This window comes from Rhincodon typus, chromosome 6, assembly GCF_021869965.1.
Source record: "Rhincodon typus isolate 14 chromosome 6, sRhiTyp1.1, whole genome shotgun sequence".
In the NCBI taxonomy this organism is placed as follows: Eukaryota; Metazoa; Chordata; class Chondrichthyes; order Orectolobiformes; family Rhincodontidae; genus Rhincodon; species Rhincodon typus.
This window is the reverse complement of record NC_063337.1, coordinates 93173814-93185909: the sequence shown is the minus strand read 5'-3', so window position 1 is coordinate 93185909 and position 12096 is coordinate 93173814. Positions and strand designations below refer to the sequence as shown.

At 38.6% G+C, this 12096-nt stretch overlaps 1 protein-coding gene across 1 annotated transcript in view; it reads right to left on the bottom strand.

Annotated features, from left to right (window-relative positions):
• The window catches only part of itgbl1 (integrin, beta-like 1), a 260246-nt gene extending 248517 nt beyond the window's left edge, over window positions 1-11729 (bottom strand). Inside the window, exons 1-2 of the mRNA XM_048598369.1 lie at window positions 11533-11729; window positions 4968-5167 (exon numbers count right to left, since the gene is read on the bottom strand). Coding sequence (XP_048454326.1) covers window positions 4968-5167; window positions 11533-11612 — 280 coding nt within the window. The 5' untranslated portion in view covers window positions 11613-11729. The remainder of the gene's footprint in view (window positions 1-4967; window positions 5168-11532) is intronic.
• Between the last annotated feature and the right edge of the window lie 367 nt (window positions 11730-12096).

Below are 12096 nucleotides of genomic sequence, written 5' to 3'. Positions count from 1 at the left end.
CTGCTTGGCCTGCTGTGTTCATCCAGCCCTGCACCTTGTTGTCTCGGATTCTCCAGCATCTGCAGTTCCTACTATCTCTGATTCAATAAAAAGGGTTACTGGATACACAGTAAACTTGAAGGGAGAACATGCAGGTTAATGGGAAAGAGCAGAAGGAATGTAACATATTGTATAGCTCCTTCAAAATGCACAAAGGACTGAACATCTTCTTTCTGTGTTGTATCATTCTGAGGTTCCATGAGGGAGTAATATCTGAGCTGAGTCATTCTTCAATCTCTTTCTTTATTCTTGAGCCAAAGTCGTTAAAGTTATAGTTGGGATCCAAAAACATTCTTTGTGGAGGTTATTTTCTGAGCAGCATGGTGGTATAGTGGATAGCATGCTGCCTCACAGCGCCAGGAACCTGGTTCAATTCCAGCCTTGGGCAACTGTGTGGAGTTTGCATGTTCTCCCTTTGTCTGTTTCCTCCCACAGTCCAGAGATGTGCAGGTTGGGTGGATTAGCCATGCTAAATTGCTCCATAGTGCCAAGGAATGCATAGGCTAGGTGGATTAGCCATGGTAAATGCACAATTACAAGGATTGGGTGGGATGCACTTTGGAGGGTCAGTGCAGCCTCAACCGGCCTCTATCTGCACTGTAGGGATTCTATGAAGAAAATGTCATCACCCTGCACCAAAGCTCAATGGAGTTCTACCTCATCCTTTCAATATTCTAATCATCTCTCAATTTGTATTAAAATTGGATGAGAATGCAGAAATACTACTTCAGTTCTCAAACAGTTAAGAGTTTTAAATAACATGAAGAGAGAACCATGTAATTTACCAGATATACAGTTAGGAATGACATTTAATTTTGTTTGGAGGCAGTGATTACCATCATTATTTCTGTGGTCGGGTTGGGTAAAAGCCATAATCTCATGGTTACTGGATTCTTAATGGTTGATTGTTACAACAAACAGCTGGCAAAATACATGTAGGATATAATTTAAAAACATTGTCTCATTGTGTTTTTTTTCTGAAACCATGATGACTCAGTAGAGTATTAATAGAACCAGATGTATGTTAGTCAAATTGATAGTGACATCCCTTTAGCCCATATTCCACAAATGTTGCTGAGAAGACAATTAACAAGATGTAAGGAGATACGAACTTCCACTGTTTATGTCATTTCTTTGTTGAATAATGAAGGGTTTGTAAAGGTAAGTGGAGAGTCAACACAGAATTCAAATTGACAAATATGTGGTTTGGGTTTGAGGATGTTACTTGTAATGTTGATAAAGGAGAACCAGTGGTGTATTTGAATTTCTAGAAGATTTTTCATAAGGTCACACACTGGAGATTAGTAAATAAAATTGGACTGCAAGAGGTTGGAGCTAATATAGTGGGCGTTGAGAATTGTTTAATAGGTAGAAAGCAGACAGTAGGAATTAATGGATCATTCTCAGAATGTCAAGTTGTTACTCGTGGGGAACCGCTTGGCTTAGTGCTGAGTCCACAACTTTTCAGAATCTATATAAATGATTTAGATGTGAGGATCAATGGTATATTGTTAATTGGCTAATGATACCAAATTGAGTGGAAATGTGCATTGTGAGGAGCATGTAAGAGGGCTTCAAGAGGACTTGGATAGACTAAGTGAATGGGCTGGAACATGGCAGATGGAATATAACATGAACAAGTGTGAACTTATTCATTTTGGTTGAAGAAATAGAAATTCAGGATATTTCTTTCCGTTGAGAGATTGGGAGGTGCAAGTGTGCAAAGGGATATTGGTGTCCTTGTTCATAAGTGACTCAAAGTTAGCATGCAGGCGCAGCAAGACAAATGATGTGGATAAGGGGATTTGAGTACTGGAGTAAAAATGTCTTGCTGCAGTTGTATAGAGCCTTTGTATTACCTCATCTTAAGTATTGTGTACTGTTTTAGTCCCGTCAGCAACTTACTATAATCAGAATGCAAGGGAAGTTCAACAGATTAATCCGTGGATGGTGGGATTGTCTTAGGAAGAGAGATTGAGGAGACTGGAGTTGCCTAAAGTTTAGCAGAATAAAAGTTGATATCACTGAAACATAAAAGTATTTTACAGGGTGTGATCTGGTGTATAGAGATATTTCTCCTGGCTGGTCAGTCTTAAATCAGGGGAGATAAAGGAAATGTAAGGGCCATTTGAGACAGAGCAGAGATGGAACTTCATCACTCGGAAGGTGGCGAATTTTTAAAATTCTCGAAATCTGAGGGTAGTTGAAGTTCAATCATTGAGCAGGTTCAGGACAGAACTTAAATGGAGATTAATGACATTAAGGAACTTGGAGACAATGTGAGAAAGTGGGCATTGATCTAATTCAATGGCAAAGCAGACCTTATGGGCTGTATGGCCTACCAAAATTTCTCCTAACGACGCCACCTGTTTAACAAATCCTAATCCAAGATCAATCACCTAAGGTAGATGCTGAATTTAGTCTAGTTTGAGAAAGAGAAGGCCAGATTTCTTCTGAATTCTCCCTCCACTTGAGAGCCAATTACAACTTTGTATTAGCAACACACAAATGCTACTTCACCCAATTTGACTAAACCTGCTATTTTCAGATGTAGCACTTCCTTCAGGTTCCTCAAAAATTGCCAACTGTCTTCAAAGCTTTCCTGTACTCTCCAAATGCATCTGCAAATTGGGAGGACAGTTTATATAGATAATGATTTGTATTTCCATTAACTGTAGGTGTTTGAGGATGATATTAATGAGGCTTTCAGGCCAAATAAAAGGGGATGATGAAGTAGATAGAGGGAACCTGTTTCAGAGGGGTGAGAATGAGAGTCCAGAAAATGGGAGGAAAATCTTAAAATCAGAGCCAGGCTCTTCAGGGGTAATGTCAGAAAACACTTTTTCACATAAAGGGGAGTAGAAATCTGGAACTCTCTCCCTAAAATTGTGTATAGTTTTGATACCAACATCTAAAGAGGGAATATACTTATTGTAACCAGAGTTCATGGGAGTTCACCAGATTAATCCTTGGGATGGTAGGTTTGTTCTTTGAGGAGCAACTGAAAACACTGGGCCCATACTCTCGAGAGTTTCAAAGAATGAGTGATGAGCTAATTGAAATCAGTAAATTCTTACAAAGCATGACAGACTGGATGTGGATGAGGTGTTTTCCCTGATTCAATGTAATGGGTCAATTGAAGATTTTACAAACAGATGAATAGATTTTTGTTGGTTAAGGGTTGCAGGAACAAGGCAGGATGATGGAGTTCAGATGCAGGTCAGCCATGATTTAATTGCACAGTGGGAAGGCTCAATGAGTTGGTTGGTCTCCTTCAGTCCTATACAAGTGGCATGTACTTTCTACACAATTCTTAATTTTTTGACCTGAACAAAATACCTGTAGGACAAAACAACTGTGGAAAACTATTAAGGAGATGAATAGCAAATATATAGTTAGAGTTTCAACCAGGAACACCATCTGGGAAGGCTAAATCAAAACCCTGTAACGCAAACACATGCATACAAATTCCATAAATTCCACTATCCTTATAAATCATCACTGTGTGGGCTGAGAGATGGAGGACGGAGTTCAAACCAAAGGGAACCCTTACTATGGCATATTTAGCCATCTTCCTGCACCTAGCCATTCCTGAAACTAGTCTCAGAGATTATTTGGAATGTAGCCAGGTACGTGATCCCGAGAAGGATCAGTTCAATGCTTGACAATTCAACTGCTGTAGAGAAAGGGATCCCATCCCTAGTTTAACCACTGGAAGATGCAGTCCACCTCTGAGTTGGAGTGCAGATCTGTCCACAACAAACAAAGAAATGAAAGCTTATAACAATGAGGGGGGAGGGGAAGCTGGAAAAGCTAGGACTATTTTCTCTAGAAAGAAAAGGACTGAGGGAAACCTAAAAGAGATCATAAAGGTTATGAAAAGATTTGATAAAGAATAAAGATAAAATGTTTCCACTTGTGGGTGACACCAGAACACTGGGCCAGAAGTACAAAATAGTCAGTAGAAATCCAATAAAGAACTCAGGAGAAACTGGCTGGAGCTAGGAAAATACATGGCAGATATGAACCTGTTTGGGAAGAACCATTCAATACAAAAACCCTTCAGTATACAAACCCAACAGCTATAGTATTCAAGGCTCCAGTCCAGTATCCCCCAGTTATAATGAACTAAACTTCAAAACAAACCTCAGACCTATATTGCTTCAAGTGTAATTAATCAAATCTGATTACACACCTAGATACACAATAACCATACCAATCGTTGACATAAATATGCCCTAAATTGTAGAATTGGCTCATAAAACATTTCCAAGTGTACCTAGATCTAATAGTTTCACTGGATCTGTATCTAAATGTTCAACCTATAATTTATGTCTCTTTGTCCATTGAGGCATAATTCAAAACCCACAAATTCTGGGAAGTGTACAAACCATAAAGTTTTGATTTCAAATATTAGCACATCAGTCAAATCAAACCTGACATTTCAGTTATCTTCATTTGTGGGAAACCTGTACATTTTGCTAACTAACTTTTGCAGGTGCTATGTACAAATCGGGGTATCACTTCATTGCTGGACACATGCAACATATAAACAATCTGACCAAGCACAACACACCCAGAGCTTTGTGGCCCATGTGGGCTATCATTAGGTCCACTTATATCCATGCAGAATGCAGGGTTGCCAACTCTGGTTGAGTACATTCTTGGATGTTTTGTTACATGCTGTCTGACAACGCTACCCCTCCCCATCTTGTGTTCAGTTGCCTCACATTTCCTCCTTCATGATCACCCTCCTCCCTAAAACAATTGTTTAAGCAATCAAAGATAATTAAATCTAGAGGATTTATTTTAATGGGCAATGATGTTTCTCCCATGTTTGCTGTAATCTGTCATTCCTGGTCAATTTTGAAGAGGTCAGCTACCCAGTTCACCTGACTTCAAACGCTGATGCAGTATAAATAGTTTACCTCCACAAATTCTCCCATCGTAGCTTTCACAGAGCCAGTCCTGGCACTCACACCGAGAGCCATAGTATTTGCCTGGTTCATTGTCAAGGCAGATGCATACACCACATTCGCACTGTCCCCTGCCACTGCAGATCAAACCATCATGAGATTTACAGCGTTTCTCTGATGATTCCAATGACAACTTGCAAGTACCAGACTGCCTTAAATTACAAGAGGGAAAAGAAAGATAATTTTAGAACAAATTAACTCATGACAAAAACTTCATAATACTGGAATTTCATTACAAAAATTCAAATAATCAATAAACTAAACACAAAAAACACATCTTCTACATTACAGATAAAATCATCCTATCAATTAAAACACAAAAAGAGACATAAGGGTGTAGGTGCATACTTCCTTGAAAGTGGAGTCATAGGTAGACAGGGTGGTGAAAAAGGCATTTAGCACACTTGCCTTCATTGGTCATAACACTGAGTATAGGAATTGGGATGTCATGTTGCAGCTATACAGGACATTGGTGAGGCCACTTTTAGAATACTGCATACAATTCTGAATGCCTTCCGAAAGACGGACGTTGTTAAACTTGAGAGGGTCCAGAAAAGATTTACAAGGATATTGCTGGGATTGGAGGGTTTGAGTTATAGGGAGAGGCTGAATAGGCTGGGGCTATTTTCCCTGGAGCGTCAGAGGCCGAGGGATGACTTTATAAAGATTTATAAAGATTTATAAAATCATGAGGGGCATGGATAGGGCGAATAGTCAAGGTCTTTTACCTAGGGTGGGGTGTACAAAACTAGAGGCCGGTGGTTTAAGGAGAGAGTGTAAGGCATTTGGATGGGTATATGAATAGGAAGGGTTTAGAGGGATATGGGCCAAATGCTGGCAAATAGGACTAGTTGGATTGATGGGTCTGTTTCCGAACATTATAACTCTGTGACTTTATGTTATTTATGAAGTTGTATTGTTTTCAATAAAGAACTAATCAAATGTTTGAAACAATTCATTTGTGGTAAATGTGAATGCAGGGAAATCAATTGGATTTATATTCAAACTGTTAAATGTAGATGTAGTGAAATTGCATATGTGGATTTGTAAACTTTTACATATTTGCTCTTTAAACATAGATCTTACATAGCAATTAATAGACCATAGATTAATAGATTAATTAATAGCACATTTTAAAACAATTGCATTTGTTTTAAAATGTCAGATTCATCAAAAGCACCATGTATTAATTCTTGAAAAAATATTTCTCCTTGGATGTTGAGTCTGTGAGTCAATTGAACGTTTTAGAACTGAGATTGATGGATTTGTTTGTTAATTGTATAAAGGTATATGGATCTATGGTGGGTAAGTGGAGTTACTATGCAGATTTAAGATTGAATGATGAAGCAGGTTTGATTGGTAGAATAGTTTACTGTATTTTTATTTTAGTAATATAGGAATATTATTCTGAGCTGCATATTCTTTGTGGGGCAAATGACAACATTACATGTATAACTACACTTTTTGACAGGAAGTGGAGTCTGCAACAGCATTTTGCTGTTCTCCCCCCATGTAGAGAAACACTTTATCCGTGTTTGGAGGTTTTCCAGTAACTGGTTTTCATTCCACATTTGTCAAAAGAGGAAATGCTGTTGTGGTTTTTTTTTCACCTTGTGCTTCTAAGAGTATTATAGAAAACTGAAAGAGATGTTGACTCACTCCAGAACAACAAAGGTCTGACACTCTGCCATGACAACAGTGACCACAATTCTAAAAGTACTTGATTGGCTGTTTTGGGACGTTTGGAGGTGCAACAGAAATGAAAAAAAAATTCCACTTTTTTCGTTCACCTTGTTCTGTGGGATCGTTTCTTGCAATAGTTCAAAACTTGGCACTTGTAGGTTAACTTGCTGATGCTGAATTGCACATTGTATTTGCCTCCTTTCCCCTTGCAACATGCAGATTATGATTTAGTAAACATGACCATGAACGTTACTGATTATTGCCATCAACAGTATTAACCACATTAGGCAGAATAATCTTTGGGTAGCAAGATTTGAATTCTTCACAGAGAATTGTTATGATCTGCAATGCATTATCTGAAAAGGTTTTAAATTTAGGATTAGATTCATTTGAATATTCAAAAGGCAATTTGACATACTTGAACAATAATTTGCACAGTTATAGGGGGAGATTGAGATGCGGGACTAAATTGGATAACTCTTAAAAGCTTTCACAAGCACAATGAGCCTTCTGTGTTGCAATATTCTATTCAATAATTCAACATAATAATTAACATGATATTAACTACTCATACATTACACAGTTTGCATTTATCCAGCAGTGTTAACACTGTAGTGCATCTCAAAGTATTACCAAACATCGAGCCATATAAGGAGATATCAGCACTGCTGACCAAAAGTTTGGTCAAAGAGCCCAGTTTTGAAAAGTGACTTCTCATTTAAGAGAGACACAGAGAGATTTAAGTAAAGAATTCTGGAATATATGTCTCAGGTAACTGAAGGTACATCCACAATTGAAGAGGAACAGAACTAGTTATAAGTAATTTACCAGTTCGAAAAGAGCGGAGTAGATTCCAGAGACAATGAAAAGCAGGATATGGATGATGTCTATAGTAAACATTCAAAATTAAGAATTTGCTTTACTAGGAGCCAGTGTACTGCATGAGCACAAGGGTGATGGGTGAATGAAACTTGGCACAAGTTTGGATGCAGCACAGAAGTTAAAAGATTGGAAGTCAACCAGGAAACCATCTTGAGATAGTTTAGTTAGGAGGTGAGATAGTTTAGTTAAGAGGTAAGATAGGCATGAGTGAGAGTTTCAGGAGCATATGTACTGGGATGGGGGAGGAGAGGGTGATATTATGGAGGTGAAAGGAGGCAGACTGAATGATGAATGGACATCAGTTGAAAGCTCAGTTCAAGATCAAATAGGAATCCAAGGTTGTGAACAGTCTAGTTCAAACTCAGATGGTGAGCAGGGAGAGGCATGGAGTTAGTAGTTGGTGAGCAAAGTTTATGGTGGGATCCAAAGAAAATAACTTCCCAATAATTAATTGAAGTACTAGATGTTGTAATTTGCTTCTGTTGGTTAATAGTCAAGTTAGACAACGAATTTGACAATTGTGTTTTTTTTAAATTCACTCTTGGGGCTTGGGCATCACTGGCTGGTGAGAATTTGTTGCCTGGCCCAAGCTTCCCTTGAGAAGGTGGTGGTGAACCATTACATTCCAGATGCTGTGGGTTGACTCACAATGCCAGTAGAGAGGTAAATCCAAGATTTTGACTCAACAACAGCGAAGGAATGGTGATATATTTTCAAGTCAGGATGTTGAGTGGCTTGGAGTGGAACCTGCAGTTGGTGGTGTTCCCATGTATCTGCTGCCCTTGTCCTTCTAGATGGAAGTGGTCATGGATTTGGAAGATACTGTCTAAGGATCTTTGGTGAATTTCTGTAGTGCATCTTGTAGATAGTACACACTGCTGCTACTGAGCGTCGGTGGCAGAGGGAGTGGATGCTTGTGGATGTGGTGTCAATCAAGTGGGCCACTTTGTCTGGATGGTGTCAAGCTTCTTGAGTGTTGTTGGAGCTGCACTCATCCAGGCAAGTGGGGAGTATTCCATCACACTCCTGACCTGTGCCTCGTAGATGGTGGACAGACTATGGGGAGCTGGGAGGTGAGTTACTGCAGTATTCCTAGTCTCTTGTTCAACTCTTGGCCAAGGTAGATATATGAAAAATCCTCCCTGAAAATCCATGTTGGACGGTGGAGAGTTCTCCTACCCTCCTTTCGTCCTCTACACAGAAAATCTTCTCTGTGCAGCCTGTGCTTCACTTCTCAGTTAGCTTACAGACCCAGTGGTACTGTAAATATAGCTCCATTATTATTGATACACTTGGTGTGGGCACCTCACAAAACCTCTGCCTTCCTTGTGTGGATGCACCAAATAACCATAAGACCTCGAAAAATAATCCAGAGTTATCCCATGAAGTCAAACACATCTGCAAGTTGAATGGTTGGCCCTTCAAGAAGCACCAGTTGGCAGTTCCTCATGCAGCTGGATGCATGTCTGACTGAAAGTGATTAGCAAGGCCACACAGTGAAACTGTATGATCCAGATTTCCAGAAAAAGTCAGCTGACTGACTGACTGATATTCCCAGCAGAGTTTGAGAGATGCACTTCTAAATAAGGGCTCAGTCAAAGTACTGGATAAACATTGTGATGTGTAGCCTTAGAAAAGTCAGCACATTTATCACATAGATTTTAGTGCATGTGCCAAACTTTCACAGATTTAGTATTGCAAGGACACAATCAATGACAACCAGACAGTTAGCTACTTGAGAGGATTTATTAAAAGTTGAGTGTTACCTCTAAACATTGAATACTTTATTCTGACTTCTATAGCAATGAAAATCGATTACTGTTAGGATAAATATTGTCCCTGCTTGAAGTTATTTTTATAATATTATATTGGCATTTTGTGGGTGAAATTCATCTTGGAATTTGAGAAAAGCATCAGCCTGACACATACCCCACACCACTGTTATGATTGTGTTGAGATATAAGAAGGGAAATTTGTGGTGAACCTTTCATTCGGGTTACTCTTGCTTTGTATTTAAGCCAGTGACATCTTCCCCAATGAAAACCTAATGTCTGAAAGATTAGCCTCCATCATACTGCTGGTACTACAAATATTCCAAAGCAAGAACATGGAACATATCATTCTTCCGACCTGCTTCCAGGATACGATGCTCCCTGATGGGAAGGATACTCTTGCCAACTTGCTAGCTATGAATTAGAAATATCAGGTACAGCCTGAGAATTTTTTTCTGCAAATGTTAACTTCCTCCATCAGATTAAACTAAAGAATTACTCATTGTTTACAAATGACCCTTAATCTTTTTAGACAAAATTCTCATTCATTTTGTAATAGAAGTTCAAAGCCCACCATCTGCTTACACTTATGTGGCATCCTTCACAACCTAAATATCCCAATAGCCTTTGTGGTGCAGTGGTAGAGTCCCTACCTCTAAGCTAGGAGGGCTGGACTCAAATCCTATCTGCTCCAAAGTCATGTACTAACATCTCTGAAACAGTTGATTAGGAAAAAAAGCCTTACAGCCAATGAAGTCCTTTTGACATATAGTTACATTTGCAATGTAGGTACACCCTCCCAATGGCAGCTAATTTACATGCAACATACATAAACAGCATTATGATAGCGACCGGATAATTTGTTTTTAGTGATGCTGACTGAGGGACAAATGTTAGCCAGGGCACTAGGAACAGCTCCCTGCTTTTCTTCAGAATAGTGCCATGGAATCATGCTGTCCTTCTCAGGCAGCAGATGGTACCTTGACTCATTGCCTTATCCAAAATATGGCACCTCCGATTGTACACTCCTTCTGTATTGCATTGGGAGGGTCAACGTGGATCTTTGTGCTCAGGTCTCTGATCCCGTGACCTTTTGACTCAGTGATGACGAGGATATGCATAATAAATGCTTGGCAACAGTGCCCAGATCCCGAAAGATAAACACTGGAGAAGACTCATTAGCGAAGGTCATCTAATTGACTTTCTATTACTGGGGTGTAATTAATTTACTTAATTGACAATGAGATGGTCTATTTTATCACTGGCAATAAATTATCACACAATAAATTATGCTGCCATTTCATGTTAATGTTGGATGTGTTTTGCTGTCTTCATGTGTTATGTTTTCTCTCTTTGATTTGATTTATTTGCTGCTAATGCATCAAAAGTCACATTAAGGATTTATTCACTGTAATCCTTAGCATTTTGAATAAACAGGGGTACCTTTATACTCTTTATCACCAATAACATCAAGTAGCCTTAACCATTAATAAATTCTGCATCACAAAAGTATTTTCATATTTTTTTTAAAAAACTGATTACTTAATTCCAAATGGTATTCAAAAATCTTGAAACTTCTCAAAAACCTGAACAGAAATTATAGTTTTTGCTTTAAATACATATCTTTAAATACATATACTTATTCCAAAATTGAAGTTAAAGGGATAATTCTAACTATTAATTGTCTGAATGCTATGACAATGAGATCTCCTGGACCGAGAAACATTTCTTGTCTCTATCAACTATCTGTAACATTGGATAATCAATTGAGAAGATAGCTACAATACTTGTTTGATAGCATATATATGTTCTTTAGGACAGTTTCATCTCTTTGCTGAACCACAATTATTTTGTCACAAGTCACCTTAGTTCACATCAGATTTAAATCGGAAATAGTTAGTCTGAATAGCACACAAGCAGGTGATATGAAGGATCAGGTTCCTTCTTAATTGTGATTACTAGTATTAATTCACAATTGCCTTTAAGAAAGTTGGGCATGCATCATTTTTATTTCTGCAGGCAAGTATATGCCTTTTATTTTCATAATTCCATTAACATGGAGAGTTGTCATTACACAGCAGTTGATTTTTTTCCCCTCAGAGTTGCAATCCTATCAAACAATAGATTAACAGATCTCCATAACAACAGATAACAAAGCACTCCAGGAGTGCTGTACTCACCTTGTAGATTTCAAGAAGCTTTGCGACACAAACACAATGTTGAGCAAAACTATAGAATTTACCAGAACGTCTGCGTGCATGTTTAGACTGAAAGTTACAAAATTAAACTTATGATGCCTGCTGGCTTCTCGGATATTCTTTATTGGAGACAGGCGACAAAACTGAAGCTGACTTCAGACGAGCCGAGACTGCCTGAAATCTTTATTGGCTTATTGCTCTACACATGCAAGTGTATCTGATTAGTGTTGGTTGTGTGGAAATGAGCAAGACGGAATGTCAGAGCCAAAAGAACCAAATTCCACAGATGTAGGGAAGGTAATTAGAAACATTTGTCCAACCAGATGGTTCATCGCTTACAGTCGGCAAGTACAGAATATGTTAAAACTCTGGAAAAAAGTCTCCCTCTTGTTTACAACTTGTCCATTGAAAATGTTGGTATTTTCAGCATTGAAAATATAAAACACCGTTATTATGTTATAACCTGATGCCCACTTTTGAGAAAATCTACTCGGAATCCCCACGCCTCTCCCTCCCCATCCTTCTCTCAAAATGACCATCTGCAAA